Here is a 22,076-nt window from a genome sequence, read left to right as displayed (position 1 = left end):
TGGTTTTCTAATAGAGTTAGGGAGGGAAATTAAGTTTTTCCCCACATTTGAACAGCTTTTGATTTTAATCTAACTGCTTTGACGTATTGTAGTATCATCTGTGACTGTGATACATATTTTTAAAACTATTTTCCTAATACTATTGATTTTTTTTGTCTTTCAGAAAGACTTGACATACCTGCAGCAGTGGTTAGAGACCTTTGTCACAACCTTTGAAAAAATCATTGACATCAGCTCTTTTGAGCCACGCAGGTAAAATGCGAGGTATTTTATGAAACTGTATGAAAATGCACTATGTGACACTTGCCAGGGAGTATACTCATCAACTAAAAAAAAAAACGGATTAATTGAAACCACACAACAAATTCCTTACTGTGGAAACAACACTGAGGACAACTGTATTTGATGAGCGCTTTCATTCCTTTTAATAAAAGGAACAAACGTGCTCATCAAATACAATTGTCCACAGTGTTTTTTCCACAGTAAGGAATTTGTAGTGCACTTATCAACCAAAAATTACAAGTAGCATGAAAGTACTGAATTCTAGTCTATGAAAAGTAATCAGAGCTGTACAGGTTTCTCTTTTGTTTGATCTAAGAAACTGATTACATGTAGTGTAGAGGATTGTTTGTAAACTGCTACTGAAGATGTTTTTATTTAGAGATTTTGCTGAGTAGGTCAGTAGTCCTAATATATGTTTTTATTTTATATATGTGCATATGCAGGTTTGCTTAAATATGCATATTTATTTTTCTTTTTCAGGTTTGCTTAAAATGTTAATGAAGTAATCTAAGGATCACAAGGTGTCATTTGTCAATAAATAAATAAAATAAATCTGTGGAAGTCATAGTAACTTTTACCTATGTGTGCCTAGTGTTGGGGCTCCTAAAGATTGCAGAAGCAGCTCAGTGCAACACAGTACACGTAAGTCAGCACATCGAATAGGGGGCACATAAGAACAGTTACTAGCATCAGTGTCCTAAATAATGATTTATTTTCTAGTATTTAAAATATCAGAGAAAGGATGTCTGTCTCATCTCAAGTAAGACTTTTCCAGAATATCTGAAGCCAGATTATCCATACAACATATTAATTAAGAATTTAGTATGCTGAGGCAAACGGTGGATTCTTCATTGTAATTCATGGGACCTTTTTTTCTAACCTCCTCTTTTAAGAATTAGAATCCATATACTGCATGTATAATAGAATAAAAAGGGTGGAATAAAGCCTTCTAAATATGATTCACAAAGAACATTTATAAAATGATTGCTTGAAAGAAATTTTAAGCCATTAAAAGTACACTGGGAGCAAACAGTTTTTATTATTATTTGTTAACCAGGTAAGCCAAGTCCCTCTCTGCAGTGGTAACCTGGGAGCAATGTCTGGTTAAGTGATTCCTTAGAGTCGCTTAGTAGACAGGTAGACACAGAGGGAGTCAAACCGAGAACTACAGGATGAAACTTGTGATAAAATTAGTCCTCTGCGCCAAATTACCAAAGAGAAAACAACTGTGCTTCTTCAAGGAACTCTTGTTGCAGGCCATATCACTTAGATTTTAACATGGAACGTTGCATCCAGTATATGTACAGTAACACACTGTACCTCAAGCTAACTACTAGAAGAGCATTAGCACTCTTGCATGTGTTTTTTATGCATGCCATTGTAAAGTTATATTTAGAGGTTATGCATTTTTCATAATTTCCAGCGTGAATTTGGTATTTCAGGGCTTGTTAATATCACAAGACAAATCTGCCTTTAGTTGGCACCACTACTTTATTTGTAAACTGCCTATGATATATTCTTTTTTTCTCTAATTTACTTCTGGTTTAATTAGCCAATCCACTGTCATAGGTTTCCGAATTAAAAAACAATCCTGATAGTAGGAATTGACTTTTTTGTCCACTTAATCTGCTTGTTTTCCTGCTTCCTAGATAGGCTGCAAATCTACTTGGCCCACAGCTTTTTTTTTCTTTCATCAAGTAAAATAATTGGTTTGTGTCTGGGGTTGTGTACTTCTGAGTTCTGTCCCTGCTGTGATACTGTACTCTTATCAGGAGGGTTTTAGTCAGACACCACCTGTTATAGATTGTACAATTGCCTATCCAAACAAGTCAACACCTTTTTTTTTCCATTCAGATGACTAGTGTTCCTCCTTTCCTCATATGCAGTTTATCATTTTATTTATTTTACTTACAATGTGATGTCCCATAGGTATTTCAGGTTCTTATTTTTTTCAAGTGTTATTAGAAAGCTCCAAACATTTAATTCAACAACATTTAAATTGCCTTTCTTGTACGTTTTTATGGGCATGTCTCTGAGGCTCTGAACATTCACCTTGTTTATCTGATTGATTCATACTTATTTCAGTTTCATTGATGATTTGTGAACTGGAAGTCTACTGGTAAATACTGCTAGAAAGTGCTTCTCCATTCAATATGTTGGCTCACAATGTCAGTGACCATTCATAATCTAATGTAAACAAAGTGAATAACGGTCACAAATTTCATTGTTTCCCTCATCTATTTATCTGCATTCATTAAATAGGTAACTTTGCTGGCCTAAAGACCATTTTCAGTCATCTGGGCCCTAAGTAGCAAAGTTCTTTATTACAAGAACATGTGATTTAAATGGTGTTTTATGTATTCAGGGACCACTGTGTTTCCTGTTATCTCAAATTTTAAACAAGTACAGATTATAAATATATATAGCATTTGCCATTTTTATAGCAGTTTTTTTGTGTAACATCAAAAGTAATTTATCCGCACTTTGTTTTTCAGATAAAATAACTTTAGTCTTCCAGTCCTGAATGTTAGTTAACCCTAAGAGTGTAGCACAAGATTCTTTTTTGTGGATGGGCTCATAATGCTGTGAGAAGTTCATTGTCAGTGGTACTGAATTTTTAAATGTCATATATTTTTTTCTTCTTCTCGTCCTTCATGGTTACTGACCTGGCATGCCGGTACCTGTTCGTAATGGGTCTCCCAGCTGTCTTTTCTTGCCCCCCTCCCCCTGACTTAATCCAGTGTGCTGGGGCCAGTTGTGGAACTAGGCATCTTGGGGATCAGGTTTTCTGACGCTTTTGTTTGTTGCCCAACTCACTAATTGAACGCAGTTCTCCTGGATCGTAATCAGGACTTTATCCCACTATGCCATCAGAACAGAGACTTTTTAAGACCTTTCTTAATAAGCCTTGAAGTTATGCTTCCCAATGTATTCATCAAATAATGTTTCAGATCCATCTGCTTTGGATATGTTCACTAACTAGCAAATTATTCAGTTTTTCTAGCAGTCTTCAACTACCTGTGGCACTGTTTTGTCAGTTTACCTTATGAAAAATGAAGACTAGGACTGTCCGTTTCTTTTGGGCATGTATATGTATGTATGTAATGTATACTGAGATGAAGCTCAGGATGACTTTTTATTTTCCTTTGGTCCAGAAGTCCTTTTTGAAAAAAAAAAAAACTGTTGAATTTTTAAAAGTTTTTAGGCTTGTACATCTCTTGTCAAATATTCTGGCATGCAGTCACTCCAGTGTTTCCATTTTCTTAATGCAAGTGCTTAATATACCGCCCTTCCACCTGCTGGCTGCCAGTGAGGATTTGAAGGGCATACACTGGGCCTTCCACATTCTTTGTCTCTCTGTTTTTTAGTGGCATCCAGTGACATTAAGGAGGCTAGCATGTTCCCGTGAACACCACCTAATAAATTTGCTTCCTCCCCAACTACATGCAGAGTACTTGCTTAAACCTTGCTCCTGATGCAAGGATGATCCTCAATAAACAAAAAAAAAAATCACTGTGACATGGTCATTAGTCCAGGTCCATTTTTTTTAAACACCTTTATTAAATTGTCACTTATACATAGGCAAACATACATTAACAGGGAAAAAATGTATTAACATTTTTCCATTTACATGTTATCATATATCTTTTCTTTCCCTGAGACCATTAGTCCATTACATAAATTGCTGAATTCCTTCCTTCACTTAAAACATCACTCTTCCACTTGAACTTTGTTCTGCATGTACTGTTGTTGCAGTTTCTATGTAATTTGCTCCTTCCTATTTCTGAAGATTCCACTGTCTAGTTCTTTTACTTTTTTTATAATGTTCAGTATTTCAAATATAGTTGGTTTAGACTTTGATTTCCATTTTATAGTTATTTTTTGGCAACTAACAGAACTAAGCTTAACAAGGCCTTACTATGTCCAGACAATTCAGATCTTGTGTCCCAGCTTAAAAGAATCATTTCCTTAAGTATACCCATTAGCCGTGGCTCTCAACTGTCCACATTTTTGCCTCATATTTTTTGTCTGTTCCTCAGAAAATTTGTGTTTTCTGATAAATCACTGAAGATTAAAAATACCTTTGCAAACACTTCCAAGCAAGGATCCTAAATCTTCTGGACTTTGCTGCATACTTGAGAGTGATATATATGTCCTGACATTGTTTTGTTGTAAATTGCTTTTCCAGTCTCTCTCTTCCTGACATTTTCTAATCTCCTCTGATTGATTCTTATTGTCATCATTCAGTATTTTATGCGCCCTATTAGTTATCACTTTTTAACAGCAGCTTCCATTATAGATTCAACTAAAAACTGTACCAGAGCAGATGTTCATCGTGCATACAGCTGCAGTCATAACAGATGGGTTTTCCTGCCATCAGGCGGGTCCTCGGTCGGCCGAATTCCAAAGTCTAGGTCCAGCGTCTGATGTCGTCGCTTCTTCCCTGACGTCAGTGCGACAGGGGTATAAAAGAACCAGCCGACGCCATTTTCTTCAGTCTTTCTTGCCGTGCGGTGCCCGAAGCAGAAGCAGTTCGCAAGTGCCGGTCGGCCAGCTCCTGAGATTACGAATATTTTTCAACCAAAGTCTTCTTGAAAGCTAAGTACCCCGTTGGGGAAACTTTTCTTGCCTCAGACCGATGTCAGACAAAGTTAATAAATGCAGTTCATGTGGGAAGCAAATACCGCATAAGGATTTCCATTCCCTCTGCATTCCTTGCTTAGGCCCAGACCACAACGTCTCGGCCTGTCGTTTTTGTGCTACATTCAACAGGCGCACTATTAAGCGTCGGGCGGAGTTCGCCCAACACTATTTTGGCAAAAAGTTTAATTACATTATGTTGTCGGATAATCCGACTCCAGTTTTGAGTAAAAGACGCAAAGATAAGGACCGACATACGAAGTCCGCGACTTCTTCCGACACCACACTAAAGCCGACTACTGGTGCTCCGGTTCTCAGTGAGGCGCCTACACAGCCCCTGACTACCGATGACACTTCATTAGTGGTGTCTTCTGTGCCCGAGGTCGCAGGCTCTTCGGCCCACACCCCGACTACAGATACCGAAGCCACTCTTGGCGGGGAAACTCAGAGTTTAGACAGGCCTGCCACCTCTCAAGGTGTCTTCAGGCCTTCTTCTTCTTTTTCCATTAAGGCTTTCACTAAATGTAAAGCAGCCATGCATTCTAAAAGACAAGCTCCACAGGGCCCCTCTCAAGGCCCCATGCCTAAAAAGCAGATGCTCAAAATGGCTGAGGATTTGATTACTCTTATCAGGGGTTCCCAACCCCCCTCGGACAAAAGGCCCAGAGTGGAGGAAGAATACCCTTCCTCGGACCAGGCCTCCATTACTTCAGAACATTCTGAAGACCAGGAACATTCATACTCCCCTTTTGAAGATTCTGATGCAGAGGAGTCCATTCCCTCTGTCTCCCCCCCTGAGGACTACTCTTTTGGGGAAACCTTGCATACCTTGAGGGAACACTTCCACTGGGAAGGCCAAGATTACTCAGACTCAAAGAAAAGGCTCAGGGATTTCCTCTTGCTCCCTCAGCACAGGCCTCTGGCTATCCCTCCTGTCTTAGACATACTAGATGATGTGTATTCAGAGGCCAGCCTCAACCCAGACTCTTTATCTCCAGCTCCAGTCAAGCCTGACAGGTGTTACCGGGTTCCTGATTCACACCAATTCCTATACAAAAGCCATGCGGCTGACCCAGAAACCATTTCACAGGGTCCCAAGGGAATTAAGGCCTCCACTGCCAAAAATCCATTACCTTCAGAGAGAGATTCCAGAGCTTTAGAAAGGTGGGGGAAAAAGGTATACACCTCGGCCACCTTAACCATGAGGGCATTAAACTGTCAGTTCCATATGTTAAAGTATCAACAGTTTTTGTTATCTCACTTGAAAGGTAAAATGTCACAACCTGAAAAACCAGACTTGAAGGAGTTGCAGGATTTGTTACATAGTGCAGAGCAAGTGGGTAAACATACCTTGCAATGTGGTTTTGATGCTTTAGAGGCCTCATGTAGAGCTGCTGTTACAGGATCAGTCATACGTAGACATGCTTGGCTCAAAGAGCAAACCTTACCAGATCATGTCAAGGCTAAACTACTAGATGCACCTCTTCAAAAAGATGTATTGTTTGGTGTTAAAGCTGAGGAGGTATTAAAGAAAATGGAGGAAAAGGCAAAATCAATGCAAACAGTGAAAGATTTCCTACAGGTACAACCTCCACGTTTCAGTAGAAACTGGCCTTCAAAAAAATTGGTCCTTTCCAGCCACGGACAGACCTCAAAGAGGTAGATACAGGTGCCCGAGGGGTAGAGGGCAATCTCAAGGATCATTTAGAGGCAGACAATGGTAAGCACCTACACCAAGAGGTGGTGAGGATAGTTCACAGCCATTCAGAAAGCAGAACCAATGACTTTCCCCTTTGCATGCCAAGCAAGGCTCAATTGGCAGCACCTTTAGGCGGAAAACTGGCGTTATTTTCAAAAAATTGGCATATTGTCACAAAAGACAAATGGATCCTGGACATTATAGACAGAGGCTACAGATTCCACTTTCACACCCTTCCAAGAATGAGAGGCATGCCAAACCTGCCACACAATCAAAGGGCAGAGGCACAAAAACAAATTTCAGATCTCATGGACATGAAAGTTATTCAAGAGGTACCTGCACAAGAACAGGGTCAAGGTTTTTATTTCAGACTATTCCTGGTACCAAGGAAGGGCAAAGATTGGAGACCTATTTTGGACCTATCCATCCTAAACACATATTTACTCGTACCAAAATTCAAGATGCTCACATTACAGCAGCTTCTTCCCATGCTGGGCAAGGAGTCTTGGCTGGTAACACTGGACCTCAAGGAGGCATACCTGCATGTCCCAATCAGACAAGATTGCAGAAGATACCTCAGATTTCTTGCAGGTTCAACCCATTATCAATTCTCTGCATTGCCCTTTGGCTTATCTACTGTGTCCAGAGTGTTCACGAAATGCCTGGCATCAGTAATTGCCTTCTGCAGACTTCAAGGGATACAGATATACCCATATTTGGACGACTGCCTGATCCAAGCGGACAGCAAACACATACTTCTGAAACACCTGGCGTTTGTAATAATGTTGTTGAATTCTCTGGGATGCACAGTCAACAAAAAGAAATCAAGACTAATACCCTCTCAAACAATAATTTTCCTGGGTGCCAGCTTGAATACAAACACCCAGATGGCCTACCTCATGCCAGAGAAACAAGGGCAACTAACTCATTACTTCAGAAAACTGGCAACCTTCACCAGGCTGACTGCAAGGAAAATCCTGCAGGCTCTGGGATTCATGGCATCTTGCATCCTACTAATCCCATGTGCAAAACTTCAATGGTACCTAAAAAACTTATGGTCTCAACACAGCCACAGTTTGGAAACAATTATACCACTGATTCCATGTCTTCAAAAGGAATTTCTGTGGTGGGCTCAAGCATGCCAAAGAAACATAGGTCTCCCATTCTGTAAGCCTCAAGCAAATCAAGTCATCACAACAGACGCCTCTGACTATGCCTGGGGGGCGCACATGACAGATCGGTGCATTCAGGGCAAATGGTCCCAAAAAGAGAAGCACCTACACATCAATCAAAAGGAAATGCTAGCAGTAGTAAATGCTATTATGGCTTTCAAAGACCTACTGCATCCAGGCCAGCTATTGATAAGGACAGACAAATACCACAGTGATGTGGTACATAAACAAACAGGGAGGAACTCATTCATATACCCCCTATGCAGGCTAGCCATGTCTCTTTGGAACATGGCTCTGGAATTACAAATCCAACTTCAAGCACAGTTCCTGCCAGGCAAGGAAAACACGCTGGCGGACAACCTAAGCAGAAATATGACAGATCCACACGAATGGAAGTTGCATCCTCAAGTTTTTACAAAGATAATTCAAGCATGGGGAAGGCCAGACATAGATCTCTTTGCCACCCACAGAAATTACCAATTGACAAAATTCTGCTCAAGGACCTTTCATCCACAGGCCTGGAAAGTGGACGCACTCTTTCAGTTGGACAACAATGACAGTTTATGCCTTTCCACCTCTTCCTCTGCTGCCCAAAGTTCTATTAAAAGCCAGAGCAGACAGACCAAAGATGATTCTCATTGCTCCAGACTGGTCAAGACAGCACTGGTACCCACTTCTGAGGAGCCTGACGCATTCCACACCATGCCTCTTATACTGACTCAGCACAACTTCAAAACTCTTCACAGTCAACTGAAAACACTCAATCTAGCCGCATGGAGGATTCCTTAAATTCACAACAGACCCTACTCTCCAAGGAGGTGCAGGATGTCATTTTGGAGGCCAGAAGGCCTTCTACTAGAAAAGCCTACTCCGCAAAATGGAAACGGTTTTGTGCCTGGAATCAGAAAAAGGGTCAGAATCCTGAAATACTGATTTTACCTCAAATATTACAGTACTTAGCTGAGATGCTAAACAGTGGACTTTCATTCTCCTCCATCAAAATCCATGCCTCAGCCATTTCTGGAGAATACAACACTGATCCTCCTTTATTCTCTCACCCTCTCTTAAGACAGTTCCTCAGAGGGGCTAAGAATATAAAACCCCCAAGGAACCAGTACCTGCTTGGGACCTCAATTTCATTCTAGAAAACTGACCCTGCCTCCTTTTGAGCCAGCTGTTTCAACAGAACTGCAGTATTTGTCATGGAAAACAGCCTTCCTTCTGGCTATCACCTCAGCACGCAGGGTTTCGGAACTACAAGCCCTCATGGCTGTGCAGCCTTTCATCATTTTCCATCAGGACAGAGTTTCCTTACTAACCAATCCTTCTTTTATGCCAAAGGTAGTATCCAGGGTAGCCTTGAATCAGGCTATCCACTTTCCTACCTTTTATCTTAATCCACAAAACAAAGGGGAGAGACTACTACATTCCTTGGACATTCACAGACAGCTCCGTTATTATTTGGACAGAACAAAGCCTTTCAGAAAATCAGAGCAACTCTTTGTGTCCTATGCTACAAGTGCTCAAGGGAAGCCTATTTCCAAACAGACAATCTCAAAATGGATAGCCCACTGCATTTGCTTTTGTTACTCTTTTCATGATAAAACTGTACCTACAGGCATCAGATCTCACTGCACAAGGGCCACAGCTACCTCTGCAGCCTTCCTCAGGGGGGTTCCTACCAAAGATATTTTGGAAGCAGCCACTTGGAGTTCTGTACATACTTTCTCCAAGCACTATCACCTACCATTATACTCCAAATCTAGAGCGGGCTTTGCCACTGCAGTCTTGCAGGGCATCCTGGCTCCTCCTAGTTCCACTTAGTACCTCCACCCCTTTTTTAGCTTTGGGATTCTACCCATCTGTTATGACTGCAGCTGTATGCACGATGAACATAGTACAGTTTTGTACCTACCATAAATGTGGATGTTCGAGTGCTAATACAGCTGCAGTCCAGGTTTCCCTCCCTCCTTCCCCTCTTGTGACAGGCCTAATGGCTAACACCTCCTCATACAACATGATTGGGGTATTCTTTTATGGTGTATTTGCTTGCAACTACTGTTTTTTGATTTTATTGCATTGCATTATTACATAAATTTATGTTTTGCCTTCTGTCTGGGGCAAGAAAAACTGAAGAAAATGGCGTCGGCTGGTTCTTTTATATACCCCTGTCGCACTGACGTCAGGGAAGAAGCGACGACATCTGACGCTGGACCTAGACTTTGGAATTCGGCCGACCAAGGACCTGCCTGACGGCAGGAAAACCCATCTGTTATGACTGCAGCTGTATTAGCACTCGAACATCTACATTTATGGTAGGTACAAAACTGTACTGTCTTTCTCTTAAGATCCCCGATTCCTTTCTCTTTGCCTATAGTCTAATAGCAGTCCCTGGTAGGGGAGGCAGTCTCTGGCCTGCAATCCAAATAATTTCTTGGCCTCATCCCACACTGTTACCTTTCCCTCTCTAGTAGTTTGCTGTCGTTACCTTGCTTCCTTTGCCATTTTTCTGCAGTAAATTTTAGCACTCTATTGCCTGTGTTCTGAATCCCTGCTTGTAGTCATCCCCATTGGCAAAATTTCCTTTCTTCATTCTGTTGTCGGCTTAGTTCTTTGAATATGTTTTGCTACTTTATGAATACAGTATCCTGTGTGATTGCTATTATTTTCCTTAAAGGTCTTCATCCAAATTCCCAGGCGCTCTCTATTTCTTGAACTTACCCTGCTTCATCAACGTCCCTTTCCATTTTAACTTTCTGCTTGTGTTATGTATGAGCCTTATTGTAGCTGTAAAATATCCTTTCAAGTCAAGTAATCCTAAACCACCTTGTTCTACTGGAGGGATCAGTTTATTCCACTTAACTCTTTGCCCACTTTCCCTCCCAGATAAATTCCTTCACCTCTTTATTGTTGTCCTCAACTTCTCTGGTTGATAAAAAATATGCCTGACCCATATATAAAACTAAAGGGAATAAAACTGTTTCACTGCTTGCATCTTACTATCCAAATTCAAGGCGTGGCATATGCCCTGGTGTGTTCATGTGGCCATTTTTATGCAGGAGAAACTATTTAAACTTTTAAAGTAAGACTGCAGGAACACTCAAAGGGACATAAAAAATAAAAAAATTGATAGATCTGTTTCTTTGCATTTTGTTTGTCATTTTAGTAACAGCATTAATTGTAAAGTTTGTGTTTTACAAAAAGTGGAAGGTGGTGAAAAAGGTGGCAAAGTCTTGAAAGATTTGTTACTGTATAATGAATCTATTTACTGAAATATATTAAAAACACTAAAGCCTAATGGTCTCAGTGTGGAGTGTAGTTGAAGTACTAGTTGTAGTTGAAGTAATAGTCTTATTGTTTATCTCTGCTAGAATTGTTTTCTTGCAGTAGTTTAATGTATTTTGTATTGCTGTTTAGGTGTTTATATTCTTTGAAGCCTTAGTACAGGGAAACAAAGCAATTACATCCACAATACAACTATTTTCCCTGTATTATTCTGTTTAGATATAAACTATCGGCTTTCCTGATGTACCTACTATATTATATAACAGATGCAGGTACTAGAGTCCTTAGTTATATTTAAGCAGTAGAGCCTCTAGTCTGTTAATTGTAATGGGTGTTTTTACTGTTGTAAGTTAATTAAGTCCCTCTGAGCTAACAAGCCTCACAATCAGTATGCTGTAGCTTCTAAAATACACAGACCACAGCTTTTGGCCGTCCGTAGCGTTTTAAACGTAATCAGCAGGTTCTCTATGTAATAACATAACACTTAGTGATTATAATAGTTGAAAAGCCACTAAAACATTATAATTTAGCTTCTAAATCACAGACCAATGTGTTTGACCAACGGCCGTCCGTAGCTTAAGGAATGTAATCCACAAGTTCAGTAAGGTTTTTAACATTTAAAGTGTGGTTGTACTAGCTTAACAGACACTAATTCGCTGTTCTGTTTCAACAGATTCAATATTACTATGTTGCAATCTCAGTAGACTCTAGGCAACATTCATTAACAATTATTGTATCCATGCTAGCTAGCTTAATACAGTAAAAGTACACCATAGCTGTAGAGCTGAACTGCAATAACACTTAAAGGACAACCGCATCCACAGACTCAAAAAACATGTTTATTTCATCATGGTTTGGTGTTTCCTACATTTTAACACCACTCTGGGACAATAGAGCTTTTTAGATATTTTTATACGCACTTTCTGACTGACCACATGGTGTCTGGCATCTTGAAATAATTCTGACTGTTTAGACTGCCTCTAAGCATCTCAGAATGCATTTGTCTCCAAAAAATTGCATCAGATCTGCCACCTTTTCCCTAAAGCTGCTGTCAGTGCACTGATTTTACAGGCATTCTCTGCTGTGTTATAGTCACCTACTTTTGGTTAAAATTTTATACTTTTTCAATGACTACTTCAAACACAAGCAGTGCAAATGTTACAGAACAGAATTGAAAAGCACATTTTATTGCTCTATCTTCTAAGAAATGCTAATTTGATTTCTTTTGTGAAGGCTGAAATCTAGTTCTTCAAGGTATCTCCCCTCCCCCTTCACACCTGCCTTCCCTAGCTGTCAAAGAGCTAAGGATAATTTAACCTATTATCTGCATGTGATTGACAGCACACAGCAGGTGACCAGACTAATGTAGTGTTTTCTTGTCAGCCTTTCCTTCCTTACAGTGGCAGAATTTTTTTGTTGCATTCCTCCTGCCAAATTTAGAACCAAGCTCCATAGCACTAGGAATAATCACTGTTTTGCAAAGCATCAAACTCCCACTTATTTTTCCTTCCTGTTTGGTTAAATAGCTAACAGATTGTGCACTATAAACGCAAACTATTTCACAGACTTGCATGACAGCACCCACATGCTTTTTTTAAGTAGTAATTTAAGAAAATTACGGTATTGCATACTACTTGTAATCTGATGTAGTGTTGTCGATTAATTGTGACAGACATCTGCTTCTTATATAAAACATGCAATTAATGTCTACGCATTTATGCTCATAGTTTTTGCAGCTGTTACTGTGCTTCTGCCTGTACTTTGTCACATATCGGTAGGGCTCTTCAAAAAAGTGAGATTATAGTTTCACATTTTTGCTAGGTTGAGTGGGTGGGGCAAGGCAGCTCTGACATCACAATGTGGGAGGTCCACTGGCTCTTCTATACAGCATGCAAATCAGGTGGAGATTACATCACTTTGGGGGAGGAAACATCCCGGTAGCTAGAGCAAGAGCTCTGGCAGATGTGACATCATCATTTCAAAACCAGCTAGAGGTTTTTCAACTTGGTTTTCAAAGCAAAAGTAAAACAGTATGGAAAGGTAGGAAGCCTAGGAGGGAAAAGAGTTGTGTGCATAAGTTTTTAAAGCTGCATGGGTGATTTTTCGAGCATGTATCAATGAAATTTAGGGTTGGGAGGGTGGCCTAATGGTTAAGGTGTTTGCCTTACAAACACAAGGTGCAGGGTTTGAGTCTCACAAGGGATAATTGGCTAGGCTTAAAATGGCTCGCAAGGGCAGTTAGCTTAGTACTAATCTATAATCTATAAACCTATAAACAGGGACTAAAAGAGACAGCAGGTTGAGCAATCTGCTTTAATATCCCGTTGTCCTTTAAGCATTCTGTTACACTTTATGCGTTTCTGTTAGACAAAAAGACAGTAATAGCATAAAAACTTGTAGAAATGCTGAATTCACTAGAGTAAATACACAAATAACTTAAAACATTAGGCACATACCACGAGGGTGAGGGCTGCTGACTGGGTCTAGGAGCACTGATTTTTAAAAATGGTGGGTTTAGAGGTGTATTTCAAACCTTGCATATGTAGTTGTGCAGGTGGAGGGGATCCCAGGTATGATAGGCTTGCAGGGCTTAACCACACACAAGAAACCTGCAAGTAAGTAAGTCTGCTTAGGTTTAACAGGATAGGCTCTGAACGAATAAAATTACTGTATAAATTGTAAGTCAGGGGTTTTACTTTTTTTTGACTTACAGTTTTAGTTGTTTTCTTCTCCGTAAGCAGATTATTACTCAATCAGAATTAAGAAACATTTATTTTGTTGAAGTAGAAGAAAGCAAATGCATGTCTTGGAGACCTCTTAACATTCTGTTTACACTTGTTTTTCCTCATAGTGAGAGGTTCATTCTATAGCTTCTTTTAAACAAAACTGTTAAGTTTCAGTGATTCGACACACTCAAATTGTAGAGGATTATAGCAGGCACCTATAGAATCCAGTGAAAACATGGCAAAAATCTTGTTTGTCTTGTATTTGATTTTATATTACTTGCCACTGTTTGATTTTTCATTTTAAACCAACCAGTACTACTATTGTTATTAAACTATTAAAAACTTTAAGAAGCAAAATTTTCCTTCAGCAGATGGCAGTCTTCCAGGAATTCTAGAGCTAGCTGCTTAAAATGTTTATAAACCAATTAGTATTATAGTCGGGACATCATTGGATTAGGATGCTGTCCTGGAATTATGAAAGGAGATTGTAGATATATCTGTTCACATGGATAAGCTTGGGTGCATGTTGTTCACATATGATTGAATAACATTAGTAAGCCTCTATCAAAATAATGGAAAAAGTTGCTGCAGTTTCTCTTGGAGTACATAATGCTACTTGATGAATAACATGTTTTTTGTGTAGGACATAGAATTTATATGAATTTGTTATTATTATTATTATTAGTAGTAGTAGTAGTATTTCATTTATTTGTTGAGAGCCCATTTATACGGAGGCCATGGAGTGGTGGAACTTCAGCAATTCCAGTACACTATGATTAGACTTGTACTGCATAATGAAGTGCAGTACAGCTAGGTGTGACACAAGCTAAGTAAGACATTAGGTAAACAGAAAAACAACTGCATATAAAATGACATTATTTGCTGTACGTACAACAGGACATGCAGTCAGAAGTATATTTTTAGTCTGTAAAATTGGAGAGATGCTTGCAATACTGAGACGGGGCAATGAGAACTGGTAAGTATTGTGCTACTTTTGACAAAAAGATCCGAGTGGAAAGAGCTAGTCATTTGCAGGTTTTTATTAACCGAATGTGGCTTCTCCCTGCAACTCCTGATCTTCTTCATTATCACTGCAGTACTGACTCTTGGGATTCTTGTCTGTAGGATCCTGATGTCTGGCCCGAATATCAGGGTTTAGAGCTTTCACTTTCCCCTTTCCTTGCATGTCAGACTGTCTGGTCTACTGACATCAAAACTTTTGTTGTATAAGGGGACATTAGCTGGCACTGTCCTCAGACACTTCTTGCTGCAGTTTGATGAACAACTCAAGCAAGATGCTTGAGTTGTCACTCTGTCAGGTCAGCCTGAAGCCATAGTTTACAGGTAAGTACCCAACTATGGAACCTTGCTATACTTCAGTATTAGCTATGTAACTTTTGATATTGTAGATGTCTGTTACTGAGGTTGACATTTGTATCAGATGCCGAAAATAATTTCCACCCAGAGATTCCATAGTCTTGTCTTTTTTGTCTAGATTGGAGCAGGACATGCCCAACAGTCCCTAGTGTTTGTTTTTAATAGCAAACCATTACATGTAAATAAAAAAACCTTTAGAGAAATACCTAGCTCAAACGTCTCTTGGTTGTTGTAAGCACACCGTGGTGTTCACTGGTCTCTCTTCTGACTTCCCCAAGAAAAGAAGTGAGACGTACCTGAAAGAGAAGTCTATCTGGGAGGCTGATGAGATGATCTTAGTGTAAGGTAGTCCCATCTCTCAGTTTTAAGGCTTTCAGTGTCCCGACTTCCTTTCCCAGTCTCTGTATCTGCTTGGCCAAGGTCTCTGGTATGATCCCACAGGAAGCTGGCAAGCATTTACCCCATGGCACAGCCTCCTTCTCATCATCATCCCCCTTTTTCCATTTTCTACATGGGATCAGGGTGTAGTCAACTGTCATCATCTTTCTCTATCTAGTGCCACTCTCCTACCTTCTTCAACACTCATGCCTGACTGTTGCAGGTCTTCTCTCACAGAGTCGATCCATCTCTGTGCTGGACACCCTCGTTTCCTCTTGCTTTCTTCCTGTCTGTCCAAAATCACCTTCACCAGATTTTTTTTTTTGTGTGCACATGCCAGAACCACTCTAATCTGTTCTGTTTGACCTTGTTTGCAATTTGAGCTACTCTGGCTTCTGCTCTGATTTCCTCATTTCTTTGTCTTCCTCACTGTGTGCATCCTACAGCCATCTTGGGCACTCTTATCTCCATCACCTGTAGCTTCAACTGCCCTGCCTTCACTACCCAAGTTGCTGTACCATACAGTAGTACTGGTCACATCACTGTTTTGTACACATACTTTTCAGCTTCTTTGGCATTCTTCTGTCATACATTACCTCTGACACTATCTGTGCCAGTTGGCTGCAGCCTCTCTGACTCTAGCTTTGACCTCCTCATTCAGATGCACCGTCTCCTTAACCACCCCTCCCAGATACTTGAAGCTGTTAACTTGTTCCATTGTTTTTCCTTCTATCTTAGTTCTCGGCTTCTTCTGAATTCCTGCATTTACTGCCATTACAGTGCGGTGGTGGTGCTGCAGTAGCGTTGTCGCCTCACAGCAAGACGTTCTCCCATTTGATTCTCAGCTAGAGAGTCTTCTATGTGGAGGCATGCGTGAATGGGGCGTGCCTTCATTGAAGGTTGTGCATCAGGGCTGGTAACTCGGCAAGTAAAAATCCACTACCAATCATTAGCGGACCAGAGTTCCGCTGTGGCCACCCCTAACCGGGATAAGCTGAAAGACACAAACAAACTGCCATTACAGTTGTATTCTTTGTACTCACTTTCATCCCTTGTGCCTTCAGTTTTGCATTTTGTTCCCTTGTCCTTTGCAGAAGTTCTTGTTTATAGTCTGCCTGTAATGCCACATCGTCTTCATACAGCAGCTTTGTTGATATGTCCAATCCAATCTGTTTGCTAATGTTGTCCATCACCAATATGAACAGCAGTGGGCTCAGAGCTGAACTCTGATGCATACCCACTCCTACTGGGAACCACTTTGAGACTGAACATTGTTTGTACTTGAGTCATTGGGTACTTGGACATGGCCTACACTAATGCTACCAAAATTTCTGTGACTTCAAATCACTGCAGGACTGATCAAATCAGTGTTCTTAGCACCTTATCACTTGCTTTTTCCAAATCTGGGAATGCCCATTTGGACTCTTTCCTCATCTCAAGGGTATTCTCAACTGTCTGTTTTATTGCAGACATCAAGTCAGTTGTCCTGCATCCTAATGTTAATCTGAATTGCTCATCTGTCATCTTACTTTCTACTACTCAGCATATTCGTTTATCAGTCACCCTCTCCAGAATTTTCATGCAGTGTGGAAGGAGTTTGATACCTTTGTACTGCCCACAGCGCATCCTCACAAGCTGAAACTGGTTATTGGTCAGTCTTGGTGCTACTTCATAAGCCTCGGGCTCTGATGCATGTATTATTGATACAAGGGTCCTATGGGGTAAATATGATGTGCTGAAAGTGCTGCCCAAGGCTAAGAACACTTACAGGTTCATAGGTGCTTACTGGACTATCTGTGAAGGTCATAAGAAGTGTAGTCTTACATTCCCATGGAGTTTTCATCCATTTTGTTTTTTTCATACAGATAATCAGAGATAGTCCAAACAAGGTTATATTAAGACATTAACATATTTCCCCTATCCATTATGGACAAGTTTGTTAAACCAGGAATGAATTTGAGTTTACCCACCCATTTGTCCAAATTGCATGTGAATAGAGTAAGAGATGTACTTTGCTGTATGTGGACTGAAAGACTGATCCATAGAGGCATTATTTTCTGTCTACAAACCTGTCCCTCCAACATATTCTGTTTATTTTGCAAAAAAGGTTGAGATCCCTTGAGCTAGTGCTTATGATACCACTGGACTTGTATGTGTAATATGCCTAAAAGAGTAGAAAGAATAGAGTCTGTTGAAGCTGTATACACAAGGCAGAAGTAGCCTTTCAGTAGCCTGTGTGATACTGATAAGAAAGGCAAGGCATTCAGATGGTCTGCAAGGTGTTTGTGATTTAAGCCATTAATTTATTTATTTTTTTTTTAGTGAGAAAGTGTTGTGGTCGTTCCAGTTTTTTCATGTATTTAGACAGGTACATGCCAAAAAGAGTGTATCATGTGTTGACCTATCAGCTAACAATGTAAGAGATTCACAAATTCAAGGATATCAGTGTTGTGGTAATCAAGAAAAGTTGGGCGAACGCTGATTTATCAATCCCATGTAAGCCAAAGTTTACAATCCTGAATACTCGGAACAGCGATTTTTTTTCCCTGGGAAAAAAAACACTGTTCCACAAAAAATAAAAATAAAAACTTCAATGCCCCCCCCACTTAAATATACCAACTCCGAGATCACACTACAGTGACGAAAACGGCAAAGTAATGGGAGGCAGCCAAGTGATTTCTTTCCCAGGGAAAGAAATCTCTTGTATGCCATTTCTCTATTTTGCTGTTTCTTGCTTTCAAGTTTGATCAGTTCGAAGGATTGCTTCTTTGATTTTATAATAGGAACCCGAAAAGTTAGTTTTATTTGCAGATGGTATTAGTTTGCACTTCATAAGTCCAGAAAAGGACATTTCATTGTTGTGGAACATTCTGAGATTGTTTCAAGTCGTTTTGGAATGTATAATAAATGAAGATAAAAGCAATAGTCATTAACTATGCACTCATGCATGAATCGATCCAGTAATGAACATAATTACAGGGATAAGATGATGTATTTAACTCTATGTATGAAAAGGAGTTCTGCTGTGGCAGCTAAGCATATGTGGGAAGTAACTAAATATATGATAATACAAAAATTAAAAAACTGGACTGCTCTTGATTATGGATAGCAAACATAAGCAGTGAAAATGTTTTCAGTCCCTGTAGCCTTATATATATAGGTTGGTTGTTATTTTATCAACAGAAGTTGTGGATGACAGTACAGAATTGAAGGAATTTATTTGAGATGGGAAGAAGGCAAGAAGTAAGTAAGAGAAATTGTTTATCCACAAAACAAGGTGGCTTTTAGAGTAACTTGATGTTAATGGGTACTTTTAAAGCTATGCAGTTAACGCTTATGTACATAACACAAGTAGAAGGTTGTAAACTGAAGTGGAAAAGGAGGAGGAGAATGAAATGGGTAGAGTGGAGTTCAAAAGAGAAAGACGTTCCTAATTAAGAAAAGTTGTTGGCCTAAAGTCCCTGGGTTAATGGGAAAGATTTAAAGTGCTATCCCTTTACTAGGACTGCTGTAGTGTTTTGTGGGCTGATCTATGCAATGCTTTCTTCACCATTAAGGTCCCAAGTCAAATGGTACCCGTAATACTGGATCTAGAGATTTAAAAATCTCCACTCCCACATACCCCCTCCCCAATAAAAAAGAACAGCTAGTTTACAAGCTGTCTGTTAATGATACTTTAATGGCCAGACTGCTCTTTAAAAAAGTTTGATAGTTTGTAAGTTGTCTGTAGCAATCACCCTTTCAAATAGCTTATGTGAAGCACAAAAAGTTTACACTTCCTTTACATTGGCAATTAGGACCATAAATTTGCCAGACTAATATGTCTAAGTACCTTTTGTCTATGTTTGTTAATATACAACAATCTTTGGATAACCTCCCTATCTCCGAAGTTAAATGCAGCTTTTTGGAAGTGGGCAGATGTTCTTCCTGGTTTTACTGTAGCAGTCATCACTTGTGGGTTATCCTTGCTGTGGTAACCCTCGGCCGGCCCGAATGCCAGAGTCAATTTTTTTTGCGTCTGCTGCCATCACCTGTAGTCTGACATCAGGTCGTCAGTGCTATAAAGCAAGGCAGCCAGCGTCATTACATCAGTCTTTCTTGCCGTGGAGCACGTAGCAGAAGCATTTTGTACAAGCGCCAGTCAGTCTCTACCAGAAGTTGAATTTCAGTTGAATATGTCTAAAGCGAAGTACCCCATTGGGGATCCTTTTTTCTTGCACTAACCGATATCTGAAAAAATTAACAATTGTCTCGCCTGTGGAAAGCAGATCCCACACTGAGACTTCCATTCTTACTGCGTCACTTGTTTAGGCCCAGACCACGACGTCCTCCGTTGCCAGTTCTGTGCCCTCTTTAATGCGAGAACCATTCGCTGTAGAGCTCTTTTTGTAGACAGTTATTTTTGTGTTCCATCTTCACATATCGTACCCATTCCACTAGGGCAGCCTCCACTTCCGCAGCCTTCCTCAGAGGAGTCCCCACCAGGGACATCTTGGAAGCTGCCAACTGGACCTCTGTCCATACCTTTACAAAGCATTGACACCTACCTCTTTTTTCTAAGTCTAGGACAGCGTTTGCCTCTGCAGTTCTGCAGGGACTGCTGACCCATGCCTAGGACTGTAACCTATCCTCCACCCTTCTCCTCAGCTTTGGGAATCCTCTTACAGGTGATGACTGCAACAGTGAAACACGAAGAACATAGTACAGTTGTGTACACTTACCATAAATGTAGATATTCGAGTGTAGTCACTGTTGCAGTCCTGGTTTCCCTCCCTCCATCCCCCATATAGCATCTTCCCCTAGGGAGACATAAGCTTCTCACAGTGGTTTTCACCACCAGGACCACTTTTCCTTATTTCCTTGTGCTTCTGATGGGTTAGGGCAAGAAAAACTGATGTAAAAAAAAATGCATAAAAACATACAACTAACGACAAAAAGTTATACTATAGCTCTGCTCAGTTTAACAACAAATCAAATCCTCAAAAATTTTGGTCAACTCTCAACAACATCCTCTATCCTGGAAAGCCCTAATCCCTCCCCATACCCTAACTCTTCCTCTCAGGAAACAGCTACCCTCCTGAATAAACACTTTATCTCTTTCATCCAAAATCTGGTACCCTCTAAGCCAAACTCTACTTCGACACGCACCCCTCCAAGTCCCACTAACACAACTTTGTTTTTTTTTTTGAGCCAGTTCCCATTACTTACATCAGATTTCTACTACTCAAGCTAAAGCCTTGCCGTCCTTCCACTGACAATCTATCTCCTACATTCCTCAAAGTTGCTGCTGACTCAATTGCCTATCCTATATCTATACTAATTAATTGATCTATTCTGGAATCAACTGTCCCCACCCTTTGGAAATCTTTCTTTACTATCCCTCTTCATAAAGGTGGAAACTCCACTGACCCCTCAAACTACCGACCCATTGCCATTCTGTCCCCCCTCTCCAAGATATTCGAAAAATGTATTCACTCGCAGCTTCTCAATCAGCTCCTCATGCACAGCTTACTTACCCCTACCTAACATGGATTTCGTCCTCACCACAGCACCACCACTGCCCTCCTCTCCTTCACTCATATCATTGCAGAGGCCCTAGACGACAATAAACTCATTTCCTGTCTCTTCCTAGATCTCTCCAAAGCCTTCAGTACTGTCTCTCATCCTCTACTACTATCCAAACTACTTAAATCTCCACGTATCCCCCTCCACACTTGCCTGGTTTAATGGTTTACCTATCTGGCAGGAACAATCTGTCAAATGGCTCTCATCCTCCTCAACTTTCCTTCCCATCTCCACTGGTGTTCCCCAAGGATCCATCTTGGGACTCCTTTTGTTTAACATCTTCACCAATGATCTTTACACTTCATGCAAAAAATCCTCCCTTATTCAGTATGCCGACAACTCCACACATATATCCATCTCAAATAACATTCCAGAACTACACTCCCTGACCCAACAAGCCCTACTATCCACTGAACAATGGCTCTCTCACAACCTACTGATCCTAAATCCCAAAAAGACCAAACTCCTACTTTTCCTTCCCCGTTCTCTTTCTCATCACAAAACCTACTTTTTTATTAAATCTTCTAACAATACAACTATCCAACCTGACACCCACACAAAACTCCTAGGGGGTCATTATCGATGCCGAACTAAAGTTCAACCTACACATACTCCAGTGTATATATTAAAAAAAAAAAAAAACAGAAACTAGGTCTGCTATATCAGGACAAAAAATTCCTAACCCCTGAATCTAGACTTACCCTGGGCCAGGCATTCCTCCTCCCCTCCCTCTTATACGCCGCTCCAGTTCTTACCAATATCCAGGCCTCCACTCTAAACAAACTCCAATAGACTTACCATAAAATAGCCAGATTCCTTACTTACTCTCCATGCAACTCACAGCACTGCATTTCTTTAAACTCTCTTCAGTGGCTTGAACTTCCCCAATTTCTGCTATCTTATCAATTTCATATGCTACACTTTATTCTTTATAAAACCTCCTGCTGTCCA

At 40.3% G+C, this 22,076-nt stretch overlaps 1 protein-coding gene across 1 annotated transcript in view; it reads left to right on the top strand.

Moving 5' to 3' along the window:
• The window catches only part of NBEAL2 (neurobeachin like 2), a 3,059,867-nt gene that overhangs the window by 832,308 nt on the left and 2,205,483 nt on the right, over positions 1-22,076 (top strand). Inside the window, exon 2 of the mRNA XM_044066003.1 lies at positions 164-252. Coding sequence (XP_043921938.1) covers positions 164-252 — 89 coding nt within the window. The remainder of the gene's footprint in view (positions 1-163; positions 253-22,076) is intronic.

Source organism: Protopterus annectens, chromosome 3.part0 (assembly GCF_019279795.1).
Source record: "Protopterus annectens isolate FY-2018-M chromosome 3.part0, PAN1.0, whole genome shotgun sequence".
NCBI classification, from domain to species: Eukaryota; Metazoa; Chordata; order Ceratodontiformes; family Protopteridae; genus Protopterus; species Protopterus annectens.
This window is presented reverse-complemented; position numbering and strand designations above follow the sequence as displayed.